This window comes from Crinia signifera, chromosome 3, assembly GCF_055691185.1.
Source record: "Crinia signifera chromosome 3, ASM5569118v1, whole genome shotgun sequence".
NCBI classification, from domain to species: Eukaryota; Metazoa; Chordata; class Amphibia; order Anura; family Myobatrachidae; genus Crinia; species Crinia signifera.
This window is the reverse complement of record NC_139219.1, coordinates 219,829,314-219,849,611: the sequence shown is the minus strand read 5'-3', so window position 1 is coordinate 219,849,611 and position 20,298 is coordinate 219,829,314. Positions and strand designations below refer to the sequence as shown.

The 20,298-nt window shown below is 44.3% G+C and overlaps 1 protein-coding gene across 1 annotated transcript in view; it reads left to right on the top strand.

Annotated features, from left to right (window-relative positions):
- ECEL1 (endothelin converting enzyme like 1) overlaps positions 1 to 20,298 on the top strand; it is a 134,115-nt gene that overhangs the window by 90,362 nt on the left and 23,455 nt on the right. The window contains exons 10-14 of the mRNA XM_083177476.1: positions 1,566 to 1,669; positions 4,502 to 4,560; positions 5,277 to 5,328; positions 6,626 to 6,693; positions 18,905 to 19,029. Coding sequence (XP_083033602.1) covers positions 1,566 to 1,669; positions 4,502 to 4,560; positions 5,277 to 5,328; positions 6,626 to 6,693; positions 18,905 to 19,029 — 408 coding nt within the window. The remainder of the gene's footprint in view (positions 1 to 1,565; positions 1,670 to 4,501; positions 4,561 to 5,276; positions 5,329 to 6,625; positions 6,694 to 18,904; positions 19,030 to 20,298) is intronic.

The window sequence follows — 20,298 nt, the reverse complement described above, 5'->3', positions numbered from 1 at the left end:
GGTAGTGTTCTACTGAACACAATAGGAGAGTAATCCTGTTCATGAGAGGAGAGTAGTGTACTGTACTGCTGGGCACAAAATGGAGAGAGGTAGTGTTCTACTGAACACAATAGGAGAGTAATCCTGATCATAACAGGAGAATAGTGTTCTCTGGGTTATGGTAGGAGAGTAGTGCACGCTGGTATAACATGAGATTTGAGTAATCTGTCTCACAAGATTTAAATTAATGTTCACTATAAGAGCAACAACAAAAGAAGAGCAACAACAAAAGAAGAGCAACAACATAGCATAACCTTTTAAATGTAACCTTCATGGTATCACAGTCGGTATCAATATTGCATTGGACAGCATCCCCTGTGTCTACCGTTGCTTATTTTGATTTCCCAGTTGCTATCCATGGTGTCACCCACCACAATGTGAAATAAAACAATAATACAAATGTAATTGTTATTATAGAACTGACCAATATTTCTTGAGGTTTAGAGTGATATAATATAAAGAAACGCAAAAGTAGTGTTCTTCACTTTAGACAAACTCATTGGGCCTGATTCAGACTTGCTGGCCTTGCTGCGAATTGGAGCCCAAGAGATTATCAAATGCCTGCACACGTGCACAGTATGACGTGAGCATGCGTGAGCCATCAAACTGAAGGCAGTGAGCAAAGGCTAGCCTTCGCAGGGTGATTGGCATTCTGTGGGGGCGTGCCAACGTTGTGCCAGCAGGGAAAAATCATTTGATTGTGAATGATTTTCCCCCTGTGTGCTCGTCTTTGTTCGCAGATGTGCACAGGGGCGGGGGTGGGTACTCGGTGTGGCAGCATTTACCTGCTCACTGGCTAGGAACACTCGCAGCCCAGCAAGCAGGTCTGAATCAGGCCCATTGTCTGAAGGCAACATGCACGTTTCACTCACCTTTGAGTGAATGCATGTTGGCATTAGACATTCATATAAAGCACAATTTTATGATTTTGAAACTTCCCTTTCTCCTTAAGTTAGTAATTTTAGCTTGAAGAGTGATTTATGTTTTAACAGTTTGTATACTTTGGTTAGAGTTCAAAACCACTACTAGGCATTATGTACATACTGTGCATTAACAATCTATGTATACAGTCATTAGATTCAAGTTTTGTTCTGTTTATCTGAACTCAAACATTTTGTTAATATTACATTAATTAGTGACAAATGTTTGTTAATCAGAACATAAATGTGACCATATGAATCACTGTACACAAGACCAGTGACCAATGCCCTATAAAATTGTCAGTAAACACAGTGATATAAATGGCAGTACATAAATTACATTTATATACAATATTCTAAATGTTTAAAATATTTCTTATCTATAAGTGATGGAACAATAAGGTCAGAGGCCGCACAATGTGGAGTTTACAGCCCATCTGTGCATAATTATGTTGACAGATTGTTTAATTTCTTAAATTTCTTCTGTTTCATCTCTCTCTGATCTAATAAGCTTAGTGTCCCTTGTCCCTTATTGTCCCTGCTTTTTCCATGAGTATCTCCCCTTTCTCTGTTCCAATGCCTAGCACTTTGTATTTTTCCTCATAGTTTGAGGTTCATGAAAAGACGTATTTCAAGAATATTCTGAACAGCATTAGATACAGCATCAAACAGTCAGTGAAGAAGATCCGTCAAGAGGTGGATAAATCAGCGTATGTATAAACATTGCCTCTTAAGTAGCTACTATAGTATGTGTTCATTTAAACTAAGGTGTGTGCATTAGCGAAGGCAGGGACAAAACATTCATATAGTATGTGCTCATTTAAACTAAGGTGTGTGCATTAGCGAAGGCAGGGACAAAACATTCATGCACTAAATTGTGCAATGTCTCAGTCTGAGACACAGGTAAAAAAAAGTATTAGGGCTCTTTTTATGTAGAACAGAATCTGGCTACAAGAAATTATACCCATAGTGTACTGTATATTGCATAATATCAATGTTTTGTAGCCATGGATGTTGCCTGTCTGACAACATCAACTGATATAAAACCCCTCCCTGATCCAGGGAAGTAGAGAGCAGAAAGCCATATCAGATCAGTGTTCTTCACAATAGGCATGCGTTACCAGTGCCTCCTCCTCCCAGGGCTGACACTGGAAACAAGGGGATGGAGTGAACTCCCCTGCCCCAGTGGCATGCGGTGGGGTGAGGCAGGTGAGGCACAGCCTTTCCTGTCATACTAATGTATATGCCAGAGTTTTGCATTTATAAAGTATGTCAAAAATACAAAGAATATATAAGAAAAAATCTAATTTTATTATTCTAATCATTTTTATAGTCAAAACTCTTGAGTAAAAAGTCTATGGCAGGTGAGGCAGTGCCTCACCTGGCTAACTTTATTAAAACTTAGTAAATCTCCAGGAATATATACTGCTGCACATGTGTATAATGCCATCATGTACCCCTGGTTTCATATATTGTGTGCAAATCTGGCTCTGGTACTTGCCAGGGACTCCTCAGCCATTTACCCCACCGCACATCCCTGACTGCCCCTCTCCCCCAGTGAGTTACATTTCTATCCATTTTACCATCCACAGATGGCGAATTGAGAAGCAAAACTTAAACACATTTCCCTTCTTGTCTGAATTGCTTTCCTCTTACTAGTTTATGGGGAAGTAATATTTACACCTATCAGAGGCACCGCTGGAAATCTCTTAGACTCTCTAGATGTGTCATAAAACTGGCTTACATAGAAATGGAAACAAGTCCCAAAGCAGTTACATAGTTGGGTGCATACATTGGCCATGTTGGGCAGGATATTTGGGCAGTCAGGATCCTGGCAATCAGGAGACCAACAGCTGGATTCCAATGGCCAGAATCCCAACACAACTCTGTAAATAAGAGCTCCCTCAAAACCCACTTCTTCTGGCTAGCCTATCCCTCCTCCTCCTAACCTCTTTCGCCCCTCCTATTCTGCCTACCCTACCCCTCCCTCCGTTCCCATTCATTCCTACTTATCCTATTGTTTTTCGTTCGTCCACCCACTTCCTTTTAGTCTGTTAACTCTTATGAGTAGGGCCCTCCTTCCTCACGTACTCACCCTACCTCTTTACCTCACCAGCGCTCCTGCCCTGTTCTTCCCTTCCTCTACTTCATCTTCAGTCTCCTCGATAATTTTTACACCTACTTCAGAACTGATGCTGATTTTAGTTCTACTAGCTATAATTCTATTTATGCTGTATTTTATCAACTCACCCTGTACGTTACCTTGTAATTTGTTTTTTTGTTTGCTATGCACGGTGCTGTGGACACTTTGTGGCACCTTATAAATAAACAAACTACTACTACTAAATATTTTCTCCCTAACCTGCCCCTACATAAGCCATAGAATGTGACAGGATTCAAAAATGCAGGGAAATTACATTGATGATCCAATTTGAATGTTAAGATCTTTGGTTTCTATTATAACAGCTACATAATAGGGGTAAGGTGCAATCAGGGAGATTACTAAACTCAGGGAGCTAGGGAGATTGGTAATATTTCAGGGAGTCTCCCTGACATTCAGGGAGAGTTGACAAGTCTAATCCAGCTTTTTGGATCAAACTACAGTACATCTGTTTGGCCACGCATTATACTGTGTGGCAAATTAAGTAACATAGGGGCAGATGTATTAAGCCTTAACAAGAGATAAATTCAAGTGTGATAAGGAGAGATAAACGTCCAGCCAATCAGCTACTTACTGACTTTTTTCAAACACAGCCTGTAACGGGATGCAGTTAAGATCCCGGCGGTCGGGATCCCGGCGTTCAGAATCCCGACGCCGGAATCCCGACCGCCGAAATGCCGACACTTTCTCCCTCCTGGGGTGTCCACAACACCCCTGGAGGGAGAATAAATTAGTGTGCCGAGCCCGCTGCGTGGCGAGCGCAGCGAGCCCGCAAGGGGGGGCGATCCACGTCCCCCCCTTGTCGGCATTTCGGCTGTCGGGATTCCGGCGTCGGGATTCTGAACGCCGGGATCCCGACCGCCGGGATTCAATACTGAATCCCCTGTAACATGGCAGTTAGCAGGTGATTGGCTGGACGTTTATCTCTCTTTATCACCCTTGCATTTATCTCTTGTTAAGGCTTAATACATCTTCCCCACTATTACCAAATTGGCTAGAATAATTTCTAAGGTGTGATTTATTAAAGCACTGCAAAATGTACTGGCTACATATAAAGATGCTGTAGGATAAGGGCACTGGGGTATCTATACTGGGTGCAATGGCAGAGTTTACTGCACCACCAGAGAAGAAGGAGCCCAGTCAGATCCCTCCTCTCTGCAAGCACCTCTGGATAAAGTTACAAATATTATCTGCTTCCAGTAAGGTCTACAGGCCGTCATATATTATGTCTGAGGGGGTACCTGCTACAGTAGCTGTTTTGGGATTGTATGTTTCTCAGTCTGTACATTTTCAGCATTTAATAGGCTCTTGATGTCCAAAAAAACCCTAATTTTCAATGAAACAATTTAATGTACCAAGTTAAACTTAAAATTATTTTCAGGTGGCTGCTTCCTCCTCAGGCACTGAATGCCTACTATCTGCCTAACAAGAACCAAATGGGTGAGTAGAAAAATACACCCTCTGCTGGCTTTTTCTGAGCATATACAGTTTGGGGGTGATGCAGAGTTGGACTAAATTGTTCCCCAATTTGTAGAGGCAAAATACATTCATAGAAAGCCAAAATTGATTTCATATGCAACTGTTGCAACACCCAATACACAAGTATAATTACTTACCTCTCTGTGGTCCCACGTTGGCACTGCAACTGAAGTCACCTGCATATTGTCACAGTGGCCATTTTCCTGGTAATTCTTGCATGCAAAGTAGAGATTAGTCCCAAAGAACATGGTAGGTGCCATGTTCCCGGAGACCTGCGTATGTGCAGTAAACCCTGGCACAATGCCAGAGTCTACTGCACCACAGAGAAGAGAGGACCAGCCAGCCTGGAACCCAGTCTGCACACAAGCTCCCATCTCTATTGTTCTGTTGTGTTGCTTGAGAAATAGGCATTGTCTGGTAGGTTTATAGGGATCCAATGCTGTGTGTTTATATGCAGCACTTGGAATGCATATGATGGCAGGAGGTGCCTTTTCCTACAGACATCTCCTATGGCATTAGCATTTTTAGCCATCACTGCTACATCCAATGACAAAGCAGCAATTATTTATTTGGCCATTTTCTGAATGATGCCCACACAGCAACAGCCCTTGCATTTTTAATACAGAATTATTTATATTACAATCATAGTAATGATTCTAACACTCTTTCATCCACAGTGTTTCCTGCTGGGATCCTGCAACCCACACTCTATGATCCAGATTTTCCCCAGTAAGTCTTAAGCTATCCTAAACTTTATGATCGGAATAGTGGAATGGAGAGAAAAAATGGATAGAGATAATCTACCAACTAATCAGTTACTTTCATATTTCAAATATAAGGGCAGATGTATTAAGCCTGGCGAAGAGATAAACTGGACATAAAGTCATATTTCAGACACAGCCAATCAGCTGTGTATGAAATATGAAAGTTGAGTTGATTGGCTGGTGTGTTATCTCCTTCCACTTGGTATCCAGTTTATCTCTTCGCCAGGCTTAACACATCTGCCCCATAGCCTGTAACATGGCAGTTAGAATCTGATTGGCTAAAGCTTTATCTCTCTCCACTATGTGTGTATAAAAAATCTCCAACATGTGCGGTTCTCCTAGGTTATATAAACACTCTGACAGTGGCATATATAGTAACACTAATTTATCCTAGGAGCCACAAAAATGTAGGAGATTATGTTGCATATATCGTGAAGTCAACCGGGTTAGCGTCCGTTATAAAGGGAGAGTTGGACATACATAAACACACACACACACACATATATATATATTTCACTGATGTTAGAACGAATGGGGGAATTTATAAATTTGACCTAGTGAACCCTATGCCACACCCCCTTCCTAAGGATGTGTTATGCACAAAAGGTGAAATTAGGGCTCAATCTTTACCTTTTAGTTATTATTATTAACTATATGAGAAATACAATCATGATATTTTTACACCCTGCTCATCAGTTTATGAGAGGGATGTTCCACAACATATAAGGGGGCATTCAATCCTGGGTCACAACTGTCAGTACCTCCCAGAACCGTGACCCTGGCCCATTTTCATTTTGTCGCCTGCATATCAACAGGAGGGATTCAATGTCCCTCCTGCCGATCAGCGAAAAGGGGGCGTGTCCACGTAAACGGCCGTGGATTGTCAAGATACTGCCGTGATCATGACAATCCATGGACTGCAAAATAGGCCCGACTGCTTTTAAGGTCGGGCCCGTTCTGTTGATCTGCCTCTTCAATGCTGTCAGGAAAGACAACATTGAGTAGGCACCCGCCACTATTTCCCCCGTCAGAAATAGCAGCAGGGATTGAATATACCCCTTAGTCTCGTGTAACTGGTTGTAATTGGCTTATCCTGACATATACATGGGGAATGACTTGGTGGCCTTCATTGGCTATTTTTCAAAGACATAAGGTAGACACTGTTGTGTAGCAATATGTGAATATGTGTAATATATGTAGCAATATGTGAGCATGTGGTGCTGTATGTCCTTGCTTTATGTAAAATACTTATGTTTTTACAGGTCTTTAAACTATGGAGGAATAGGGACCATCATTGGACACGAGCTCACACATGGATATGATGATTGGGGTAATTATTTTATACCATTTTGGTTTTGGTAAACAATACAGATAGAACTGCTGATTTGTCAGAATTGTTACATAAAATGTACTTGACTATTATACCCATAGATTAAAGACAGATGTAATTAAACAGAAATGTGCATAGTCTTTATTTCCTATTAAATACACACTTTATTGGGGTTTTTTTGCTTGTAATATTACAGGAAGAGGTGGTTAATGGGATTATAAAAATGATGGGATGGTGATAAAATAAGGGGAGGGGGGAGTAGTACAGATTATGATATTTTAGTACAATTTTAAAGGCATCTCATATTGCATTAGTTAAAGACAGATGACAATAATTACATTTTACCTACATCATTCATTTCCCATTATTTCTAGATGATTCAGATTTATGTATAAAGGGGATTCTTAAATATCAAAGCATCGCTAATTGCAGCATGTCATATCCCCAATACAACAAGACAAGGAGAAAAGTAAATGTGTGAGGTAACATAATTGGCAGTATCATAGTGGGATAGGCTGAAAATAAAGATCCTATGGGGAGAGGAGGAATGCAGGCATGTTATTATTAGGAAGGGGAGTTGCTCTGTCATGGTCATCGCATGGGTGTTGCTTTCAGCTGGATGTTCAGCCTCAAAGTGTGTGACCCATGGAGATCAGGTGCTGGAGAAGCTATGGAGTATGTTGTGACATATAGCCATTGTGCCCAATATGGTATATTGGGATACCGTTACAATCCCGGCGGTCAGAATCCCGGCGTTCAAAATCCCGATACTGGAATCCGACCGCCGAAATCCCTACACTTTCTCCCTCTGTGGGTGTCCACGACACCGATAGAGGGAGAATAAATTAGTGTGCCGAGCTTGGCGAGTGCAGCGAGCCCGCAAGGGGGGCAATCCACGTCCCCCCCTTGTCGGGATTTCGGCCGTTGGGATTCCGGCGTCGGGATTTTGAACGCCAGGATTACGACTGCCGGGATTTAGAACCAATCCTGGTATATTGACTATAGTATTGTTTATATATTTATTTGTTTATTTTCTAATAATTATTATTTTGTCTAAACTGAATTACTAAAATAATTATGTTGACAGTTGGTGTTTAATGTTCTATAAGCAAATATCACGTTGTTGGTCAGTAAGACAGCAGCTCCATCCAATCAATAACTTTTCGGAATTTGTGACAGTGGTTTGGATGGGAAGACCAAACAGCTGGGATCCATGTATGCATATGGTGGTGTCAAGGGCAAGGCAATTGACTGTGGTCATTATCAGGGGCGGATCCAGGATAAAATGACAGGGGGGGCACCATGATAAAAGAGGGTTTAGGTGGGGGAGGGCCAGTGTTAGTGGTGCCAGTGTACATGCTAAGAGAACGGCAGAGAGAGGGTGGCAATGGGATTAAAAATAGGCCCACCATGGCAACAAAAGTGAAGGATGTAGTTGTGCGCGCACCGAAGGCGCGCTCTGGAAAAGGGGGTGTGGCCACTCAACAGGGGGCATGTCCTTGAGTGTAGTGTACAACACCATATACAACTTCTACACATTATGCTACAAAATACTAGACCCCATTATACTTGCCCCTTACACATGATGCCAAATGGAATGAGCCAAAATTCACATAATGCCACACGGATTGAGCCAAAATTTACATAATAACACACGGATTGAGCCAAAATTCACAAAATGCCAAATGGATTGAGCCAAAATTCACATAATGCCAAATGGATTGAGCCAAAATTCACATAATGCCACACAGATTGAGCCAAATTCATAAGATGCCATATGGATTGAGCCAAAATTCACATAATGCCACATGGATTGAGACAAAATTCAAATAATGCCACACGTATTGAGCCAAAATTCACATAATGCCACACGGATTGAGACAAAATTCACATAATGCCACACGGATTGAGCCAGAATTCACATAATGCCACACAGATTAAGACAAAATTCACAATACACTTCATAAACAGGGACATTGTCCACCAAAGGCGCGCATTAAACATTTACACCATAATGTCCATTGCACGTTAAGTTACACAGCTTGATGTCCATTATGTATTATGCCAAACACCATAATGCCTATTAAAAATTATGCTACATACAGTAAGTGCTGCTTATCTACATGCTCATTGCCAAGGGTTCCATGCTCATTGCCAGAGGTTCCATGCTCGTTGCCATGTGGGATTACATGCTCATTACCAATGGGGAATACATGCTCGTGGTAAATGGGGGACAGCCGCCGCCAGGCAGAAGTGATAGCCACTGACAGTGGCAGAGCCTGGCTGTATTCCGAGCACTGCAGGTCCCAGCTATTTGAAATAATACCCATTTCACACCAGAAAATGCATTCCCAGGTTGGCCCCTTTTACACCAGCCTAGTCCCTGCATTTTCTGGTGTGAGGGGGAGAGAAAACCACCCCTCCCCCCTTTAACCAGTTATCTAATTTAACCGGCTATATCTTCGGAACTAACTGACCCATTTACATGAGACAAGTATCATATTGAAGAACTTTTGAGTGGGCTTTGAATGATTTTGGTCCAGTGAAACTGGAACGTTTGGTTCCAGAGTAATCTGCCCCCAAAGAACATGAACAGCCATGAAATTACATTTCAAAAATAAAAAAATCGATTTACACGCTATATCTCTGGAACCAATTGACCGATATGGACCATCCTGGTATCATATTGAAGGCACAGCGATTTGGAATTGAATGACATCAACCACAAGCTCCTGTGATGCCAGGGGGGGGGGAACTGGCAGCCGTCAGAACCGGGTGGGGGTCGGAATTGACGGGTCCCATATTATCCTATGGGGAAAAAATGTTACAGCTTTGCCAGGCGATATCTCCAGTTCCCGGGGGGCTAGAGATATGGGGCTGGGCTCGTTGGAAAGCTCTGGTCCTCATCTACAAAATGAGAGACAGGGGGGCACGTGCCCGGGTGCCCCCCCCCTGAATCCGCCACTGGTCATTATACAAGTAGAGGAGGAGCTAGACTCATCAGTGAGTCATTGTATATTAATAGCTATGGCCTAAAATTCAAATGACTAAATCTGCTATATATGGTGGTTCACAGTCTGATCAGGACTATGGGCCTTATTCTGGTTGAATCGGACAGGCGCGTGTGCAGACGTGTACGTCCATACTCATTCGGTTAGCGTGAGTACGCCCACAAAACATCCGCACACGGTCGGTCGGATAAACATGAAAAAGGGGAGTGGCGTGCACATGAACGTATGCTACTGCGTTCGGACGGATGTCATCCTTTTCGCTCGGAGACTGACCGTGTTTCTCCAAGTGTAAGAGGAAGTGCACGTCCGACCCGGCAGTCTCTGCTGCACTTATATGGCACTGCAATTATTTGCACTGAAGTTATCCTGAAGCAATAAGCCAATTATCCTAAGTGTTTGATGTTTTTATCGCTTTGTATTTATTCATATATCTCCCTTAATTAAACTACAATTTAACCCTCATTATTGTGTCCCTAATGTGCCACTTTATTCACTTCGTCACACACTTCGAATGACATTCTGGCAGAGATTGCAGCAGGGCACTTGTTGCGGCCCAAGCAGCAAATAATCCAGCTGCCCCACCCTGTGCTGCCAGAAGTGACCCACCACCCCCTTCCTCAGCAGCTGAGCCCCCAAACCCCACGGGCCAACGAGGGTGCAGACCAGCCACACCCAAGTCCCCACCACCATGAAAGGCCCAAAAAGGCAGCAAAAAATTATGTTGTGCCACCTTATTGACTTTGTCTGTGTTTTTGGGGGTTATTCTAGTTCACTCTTTCTGAGAAAATCCTTCTTAGATGGACAAAACCATGTGCACTGCAGGTGGGGCAGATGTAACTTGTGCAGAGAGAATTATATTTGGGTGGGGTTTTACTTCAAACTGAGATCTATATTGCAGTGTAAAAATAAAGCAGCCAGTATTTACCCTGCACAGAAACAAAATAACTCACCCAAATCCAATTATCTCTGCACATTTTACATCTGCCCCCTGCAGTGCACGTGGTTTTGTCCATCTAAGAAGGATTTTGTCAGAAAAAGCTAACTAGAATAAGGCCCTTTGTTCCAAATCTTGTCCTTTGTAGCGGATGGCAAACTCTTTCGATTTCCATGCAAAGGGTACCAAAATTCCAAGTTCACAATTTGGTTTGATGTCCTATATCCTGCCTAGCATAATTCTTTGATGATGCAGATCCTATGCTGGGGTGGACTTTCATTTCAGCACGCAGCTGTTGTGCCCCAGATGTTTCAGTTGATGGCATATTTTGCCCTGTCTGGTTTTATTTTTATTTTGTATATTATTTTCAAAAACATTATTTAATTTGTCTGCTGTGAAACATAACAGCCCAAAAAAAAAAAATTAAGTAGTTGAGTTTGATGTGAAATGTTTTCTGTGGATGGATGACAGTGAGTGGTAGAGGGCCAGATGTCTGTTTCCTCCAAAAGAGTAAAAATGGGGAGTGGAAAAAAAAAATCCAAACAGCTCCCAAATTCCAGGTTACAGAGTGGTGGGCAGATGTAGGAAGCCTTAACCAGAGATACAGTATGTGGGGACAATCAAGTCCTACCTGGCATGTTACAGGCAGAGTTTGAAAAAGACAGTTAGGAGCAGATTGGGTGGTTTATTATCACTCTCCCAGTTAACAATGTGTAAGCATCGATAGTTGTGTCCCATAATGTGTACATGAGCAGGACAGAGTAAAGTCAACTGTTTCCAAACCATTGAAAGGAAAAGAGGCTTAGAAACACATCAGTGGTGTTGTTAAACCTGGTAGAGGTGTGTCATTTAATGGTGTGAAGTGTATGTTTTGGAGCATTGACACATGTCGACTGCTGTGATTTTGTGTAGTGTTGTCCTAACATGACAGGCACACTTGGATTAAGGGTGTAGATGTTTACAAGGGACCAGTGGCATATAGCTCCGCAGCCCCCGCAGTGACAGGGAGGCGAAGAGAAAGTTTGGGCACCGGGGGTCTGCGGGGCTATAGTTACCCGCCGCTGTCTGCTGGTACCTGCCTGCGTACCTGCACAGTCCCGTCTCTCCCAGCACTGGCTCCTGCTTCTATAATGAAAACGGACACTTAGAAAATGGCTGCCGCCATACTGCAGACAGTTTTCTGTCTGCAGTATGGGGGCAGCCATTTTCTAAGAGTCCCTTTTCATTATAGCAGCAGGAGCCGGCGCGCCGGGAGAGACGGGACTGTGACCGGAGATACGGCTGGGCAGGTATGGGCATTGGGGGTGCCGAGGGGAGGGGGAGTGGGAGGGCGGTAAAAAAATATGCGGCGGGGGGGGCGCAAAAAAGCTAGTTACGCCACTGCAAGGGACCTAATTCCACATATTACAGCATGTGTATTTGGGCTCCCAAACAATGCAAACAATCTTACCTTGGAATGGTGGCAAGTGTGGAAACTGAACCTTCCAATGTGTAGCTGGCATGTGTGTGGCTTGCTGTTACTCAGTTGATTAATTTAAGTAAATTGAGTGCAGCATTGGTTAGTATTGCATGCAGGTGTCAGTATTTTAGGTGTGGTGCCAGTTACGGATGGTCTAAGAGTGCTATGGAGCAGTTTTTGGTGGACTGATGGTTTGGGGGCAGAATCGTCCCGACCGCTCACCGAGTGGAGCGGATGCACATCCGTGCAGTATCGGTACACACCCCCATGTACACCCCGGGATACGCCCGGTTTCACCCTGTGTTCTAGCCTCTCCCATCAAAATGCCCACATTACACCCACTTTGTTCTTCCATGATCAGAGACGACTTTTTAATTGGGTCCTGTCCGAGAGCGTTGTGCGGTCACTTCACATGTGCATTGCATACGGTACGTATGCGCAGTGGCTAAAACCCACTTTCCGTCCCACATGTATCCGTCCGACTCAATCAGAATAACCCCCTATGTTTGGTCAATTTAAAACAATACAGCCTCAATCTAAGTTCACACAACATAGCTATAACTAAACTGCAAACATATTTGAAGATGATGGCCTAGTACAGTGGCGGAACTAGCAAGATGTGGGCCCAGGTGCAAAAATATGCTTCGGGCCCCCAACCCCATACTCAAAATAGGAACAGTGTGCGGTGTAGGCGGGCGCCAAATATTTAGTATATACCTTTGTAGGAAAGCTGCGTGGACACATAATGGTGACACAATAGTATCCGTTATTCACATCACATAGTAGAGCGAAATGCACATATTGGGGGAAATTTACTAAAGGAAATTTGTAAAAAAAATAGGTGTATTTGTATCCAGAAATACACTTATTTTTGACATTTACTATCCCGAAAATACGGCAATTCGTATTCGTATTGATGTGCTATCTATACGAATGGCTGTATTTTCGGGATAGTAAATGTCAAAAATAAGTGTATTTCTGGATACAAATACACCTATTTTTTACAAATTTCCTTTAGTAAATTTCCCCCATTGTGTCAGGTAGAGCTCCTCATACCTCTTTCAGATCGTATTTATAACCCGGGTTATTGACGGCCGAGGTGTGATGTGAAGTAACCATACTGAATAACCAGGGTCAACCAACCCGGCATTTCAACCCAAATTATAAGAAGGGTTAAACCCGGGTCGCCCTGAGTATAATGGGTGACACAGGCTTAGTGAGAAAAAAATAGGACCAGGGATCAAAATACCGGGTCTGACCAGGAATAGCGTTCTGAAAGAGCCTCATAGACACACTGCGCCAGTATTATGTACACCATAATGGTCATTACACATTGTCATAATCTGTAATGGCAATTAGACTTTGTCACACACTGCAGTACCTATTACACATTATGCCGCACACTGTAGTGCCCATTAAACATTATGCCGCATACCATAATGCCCATTACATATTGTTGCATACCATAATGACCATTACACATTGCCACACACCTAATACACATTAACATTGCCGCACACCGTAATGCTTATTACACATTAGGCCACACATGTAATTGTCATTACACATTATGCCACACAGGTAGTGTCCGTTATATATATTACCCCCAGTAATATACCTTTCACATAGTTTCCCCAGTAATGCCTTAAACATTTCCCATATTAGTGCCCCTTACAGAATTCCCATATAAGTGTCATATGAGGGGGAGGGGAGAGCTCACCGTCATGGCCCTGTGTGGTGTGCTCAGTTTCTATGCAGCAGCATGGCTCATACCATTGCCGACAGACATTTGAAATATCGCGCAGGCTAGTGAGCAAAATTGGAGCTCGTGGTCTAGCAGCCAATTGCTAACTATGGCTACCTGTCCGTGAGCTTTGATAGTTTTGTGGGCAGGAGCCATATTTCAGATGTCCATCTGGTTTGAGCCCCTCAGCAGCCAAGGAGCTGAGCGCACACCACACAGAGCCATGGCAATGGGTAGTGAGTGGCTATGCGCTGCTCACCCCCCAGGACCCAGCGATCTAGCCTGCAACCTAATCTGCCAATTGATTTATCAGGCCCTGGCCCCTCTCTGTAGTATAATCATTTTATATCAGCCCCCTCCCTGTAGTATTATGAACAGCCCCCTTCCTGTAATTGTATTAATATTAACAGCCCCCTAGCCTAATTAAAATGTATGCCCCCCCTTCCCCTTATAGTAACATACCTTTGGCCGGCAAATGCTGCTCCTGACTCCTCACTGCAGAGCAGGATTAAGGCTCTGGGGGGGCCCAGGGTACTTACGATAGGGGGGCCCTAAGGTAATGTGACATCAATTCAGATAATCCCTCCTTCTTCTGTCTGTTAACCCTGCACCTTTAAATCCCTCCTTCCCTTCTCCACTCTCCTACTCTCTGTCACCATCACCTCTCTGTCACCACTGAACCTCCACATCTACACCCCTGCACTTCTCCACCCAGTTGTCACCACGGGACTAAGTAAAAACCGGACCCGGATAAGACACCGGAACGCCGGACCAGACATCAAACTCTGCATTCCGGAGCTTATAGTGTCTGGTCCGAGGGGTGTACCATGCGGGGGGTGTCTTGTCCGGGGGGATGCCTGTGATTGCTCACACCAGGGACATGGGGAAGGGGTGATTACAGCCTCCCCGTGTGGTCTGGAACGTTCCAGTTTTTATTACACCCCCGGACCATGCGGTGAGGCTGTATTCTCCCCCCTCTCCTCTCCCAGGTGACAGGTGCGAGAGCAGCCTCATTAGATGGAGCACCCCCGTACAGGACACCCCCGCACCGGATACTACAAGCTCCGGAATGCAGAGTTTGATGTCCAGTCCGGCATTCCGGTGTCTTTTCCGATTCCGGATTTTACCCATACCCTGTCACCACTGCATGGCCCACATACACATCCTAACAGCTGTCTCCATACCCCTATACCCACCATACACACTACTCCCCCTGTCCACTCACATATGCCCCATATGCCTCTACCCTTACATAAACTATTGCCAATGTTTTCCCAAATGCACACCATACCCTCTACCCTCAACATACCGTACTCACCCTACAAACACCCCATTTACTACTACCCCAAACACATTCTGCACCACAGCCCGTGTCCCCTAACAATTCCCCCTGTGGAAGGAAGTTCTCACCTATGAGCTCAGCTGTCATGGCATCACGATGCTGCTGCCTCCCGCAGCAGTGCTCAGTGCTGCTCCTAATCTCCTGTAAATACTCGCATGTGCTGCTCCACCACGGCTCCTGGGCAGAGGGTTACAGCAGCTGCGGCAGTGTCCCCTGTTTCTTCCGAAGAACGAGATGGTCGGCACCATCACTTTTCCTGATACTGGCTGCCCCTGGCATACATACAAAGCGCTGCTGCTTCCGTTCATAGATTCCAAGCGCACCCCCTGCACTGCAAGACCGCGGCGGATGGGAGCCGGTGAGAGGGGAGGGCTGCCAGCGGCAGGGCCAGACTCCCACCACCTTGTTAATTGCCCATTCTCAGTTAAGCAGTCTGCGGCGCTGCCTCCAGCCTCAACCCACACCAGCTATCGAGCAGGGACATAGCTGCGGCTGCCGGAAAGAAAAGGGAGGCGGAGTTACTCTGCAATGATGCTGTGTCTGCCGCTGCGCTGCCAGTACCTGGCCTGCTACATGGCGGAAGTGATTTAAAGCGTATGTACCTACCCATTCATCTGCGTTTCCCCGCCACGGGCCTCGGACCCACACAGCTGAATGTTATGTTAAAAAAACGTAAAAGACATCATGCGGTGCAGACGGCAGTGGGCCCTATGAACTGGCTTGGGCCCCGGTGCACTGCACCGTCTGCACCGCCAGTAGTTCCGCCTCTGGCCTAGTACAAGCACTGTTAATTAAGTATTGGTTTTCAATAGATATGAAATGGTTTTCTATTCTTATTCTGGTACTCTTTGGTATACTCACGTTATAGCCATCTACCATTGAAGATGGCCCCAATCACTTCTCGAGCTCTTACTCTACCATCCAATCAACCTTATCACCCTTCACGAGTCAGAGGTCACTGGCACCTCGGCGGAACTAACCTTACGTAATGTTTGTGCTTTCCCGTAGCTGCCACAACACCCTTCTGTTATACGCATACTGGTTTTACTACTATTCTAAAAATATGCATAAATCTCACCCAGATTCTCTCAGATTACATAATCTCTGTAAACGCATATGACCCGGCCTCTGAGCGTTTTAAGAGGTTTGGTTATTTTCTTTTTTGCTTATTTTCCTTAAACTACTCATTGGACATGTTTCTGGCTGGATTTTGTCCCCAATACTTTGCATTATAGTCTGCACTGACTAAACTGATCAATGACAGGATCAGTACATAATCTATATTTCACTACCTGCTCTTTATTGATGTTGCCATAATTGACAATGTCAATGTTCTCATACAAACACGTTACATTTCTTTGGTGTTCAGATCACTATTTTCCTTAATGGCTGATTTAGTGTTTAGTGTCTAAAACTTGGCTTTTTAAAACTTGGCTAATAGTAATGATGATATTCCCACCAGCAAACAAAATCTACAAACCTTACATTATTTCTGCAGACAATGCTCCCATCTCCTCAAACTTGCAGCCTTGGTGCCATATTTCAATCAGAACAGTCCTTTGTCTACATCAGTGGCGTAGCTAGTGTAAGGCAGCCCCCGCTGCCGCTTGGGGGAGCGGGGGCTGCGTGGGCACCGGGTGCGGCACACGCCCGGCACTGCTGCTACCTAGGGGTAGTGTGGGACATAAGGGTTGTGACCAGACAGCGCTAAATAGCGAGCGCTACCCGGGAGTCTGAGGACACAGCTAGCATTGTGTGTGCAATGTGACATAGTAGAGCGTGATAGGCTGAAATAAATCACATGGCGCATATGTGTCACTGTCAGTGCTTGCAGACCCATGAGAGCTATTGTTTCTCACTGTCATAACTGACAGTGACACATATGCGCCATGTGATTTTTTTTCAGCCTATCACGCTCTACTATGTCACATTGCACACGAGTGCACTGAGTTCTACTGCCCAGGCAGCCCCCGGTGATGTCATCACCTGGCTTGGCCGGGAAGCTGCCGGGATTGTGTGGAAGCTGCAAGGACCACCTGCCGCCAGCAGCAGACACCCCCAGTGCTCGGAGCTCCACTCACTGCCTCGGCGGCCCCCGGTGACATTGTCACCCTGCGCGGCCGGGAAACCTCTGGGGTTTGTGTAGAGACTCCGGAGATCACCCACTGCCAGCAGTAAACACCGCACAGAGGAGGCCACAGCATCCACCCTCTATGAGGGATCAATCTAACAGCGGGGGAAGCTAGGAACACACTTGTCAAAAGGTAAACCAGGGGCTTGAGCAATGCAGGGAGTAGGGACGCCAGCTCCCTGCAACACACCCCCTGGTATTATTGTATTTGTCTTACCAAAATGCCATGGGGGGGGCACAACAATTTTTTTGGCAGGGGGGAGCAATATTTATAGCTACGCCACTGGTCTACATATTATCTTGTAACATGTATCTAAGACACATCTCGCACACAAGACACTGCAAAGTTTCATCTTTGCACATATGATCTGCTACATTGATTATTGCAGATCCTCTCTGGTCTTCCAACCAAACTTTCACTGCTACAATCTACTTCAATTCAGCAGATAGAGTTTTAGTCCTCAGTAGATCTCTTCCACATGTACTCTACTGTAGAATGTCTTACATTGGTCGTTTGAAAAGAATGGTCTATAAAGTACTACTAACAGCTAAAGCCATTAACAAAATAGGACAGCATACTGTACTGTACATCTATTCGCTTCCTCTTCACTCTGCACACAATCTCTACCTCTCCTACAAACCACTGCTGTAAATTTTTCCTAAAACTCAACTGTTAGACAATCACTTTTCTATAATCCTACACTACACAATTAACACCCCATTACTGGTATGTCAAGACCATCTTATTGTATGGGTTCACTGGGCAGCTGCCCAGGGGCCCTTGATTCTGGGGGCATTTGAGCCAAGAGCATTTGCCCCAGGCTAGTGCCTCCAGAGCTTATTATGAGGCGGGGAGAGGATGCTGTCCAATAGCTGTGCATGTGAAAGATACTGAGTGGCCAGTGGCCAGTCAGCATTCTCTACCTGCATTCCACTGTGCCAACAGACAGTGAATGACTGTCAGAAAACTGATTGGTTGATAGCTGTAGTTATCTACCAATCAGTGTGCTTGCAGTCATTTACTGCATGGATGCATGTAAAGAGATTGGGATGGGACTATAGGAAAGTAAGTTATTATTTTCATCTATTACGAAAATGGGTGGCTTTGCCCAGGGCCTACAATACTGTAAAGATGGCACTGTGGTATATAATAAATGTAAAACTGAATTGTGTTCTCTTTCTACCATAAAACAACCATTGACCCCCAAGCCAACATTGCTATGTGACTGGATAAAATAGCCCAACTATTATGTTTCAGTGTAGTAGTATGTCTGGTTGAATCAATATGAATCAATCTGTTGCAATTAACCTCAAGTGTTAAAGTATTGTCTTCATTTAATTGTTTGTGAGCAAGACCTTCTTAAAACGCTGTGCTTTGATAATACCCAGTCTACAAAGTGTCTTATTTTAAATGCTGCAATTTATCCTGGCACAATATAAATGTTAACAAAGAAGTATATAGTTCTTAACTGTGCAGTAGCATTACATCAATGTTTCACATTTTCCTTTGGATATTTTATCATCTCTAATATGTCCTTATCTGTCATTTTAATACTCATTATTTTTGTTGCATTTTATTGAATAATGCAGGTGGTCAGTATGATTCCTTTGGTAATCTTATTCACTGGTGGACGGAGGACTCGTACAGCAAGTTCCTAAAGAAAGCAGAATGCATTGTTGACCTATACGAAAACTTCACTGTATACAACCAACGGGTAAGAACATCCTTGGGTTATCCTTTAAGTTATTCAGCAGGATTTGAAAATGTATCCAATGAGGCAATCATTCAACACTGCTAATACAAAGCATATCATGTATTTAACCAGATTACTTTAATAATTATTCTGTAGTGTTTCCATTTTAATGAGCATTCCGGTTTCACACAAGAACTTTATGGGGGGTATGCAATCTGGGTTCACGGCTGTCAATCCCTGCCGATAGCCGTGATCCTTGCCCTTTTGCGGTCTGATCGACTGCAGAACGACAGGCGGGATTTAATGTCCCGCCTGCAGCTTGGTGCAAAGGGGGCGTGGCTGCGGAAATGGCCATTATCGGCAGAACGGGCCCAACAGCTTCTAAGGTCGGCCCCGTTCTGCGGTGATCCCGCATCAATGCTGTCACCAGGGGCCCTGGGGAGTTGAAGATATCCAACTTCAAAGCAGCAGTCCACATCCAACCTGTTAATTGCAATTCCCAGTCATATTTCTCAGGTTCTCTCTAACTTAGTGTTTTTCTGAGAGTAAATTCCAAAAGCTGGGACTCTCCCCTTTCTGTCGACACTAGCGGCTTGTCTCTATCATGTCCAGAACCAGAGATATCAGCCTTCCAGCAGCCGGTCCCTGCTCCAGCTCCAAACATCTGGTGTACAGTTTTATATTTTTGTCAATGGATTGCTCTGGCTCCTGATCTCTGATCCCCAAGTCCCCAGCACCCCCTGAAAGTTGGGAGTCGGGACTCTAGGTTTTTATACTATTGAAGGCTAAGAAATCTATTTCCTGATAATGGCGATATCTGCAGTCAAACAAGCTGCCCTTCCACCGGAAAATGACGAATATTAAGTCCACTCCATTATCCAACCCTCCCCTGCATATAAAACAACCCCTACCTCCCTGTAACTCATTTACACGGGACCCTTCATTCAGCTCAGTGCCCCCTTCCACACCTTAATGTTCACTCTCCCACCACCTGTGCAGTAAAGGAGTAATTAGCAGAAGTTACTGTCCCTACTGTCACCCTCATTGCTGTCACTCTCCCTGTTTATAAGTCACGCCCCCTTTCCACGATGCCACATCCCCTTTTGGCTTAGCTCCATATTACAAGAGAATTTGAATCTGGGACCCCCCATTACCATATTTCTAGATTCGCCAGTGAATACAGAAACTAATAATCCATGATTTGTATGAATGGTCATTTAGTTAATGAAAGAAATGTAAAGTAGACCAGCAGACAAATGAGGATTTTCCAATGTGATGGCAAAGGCTACT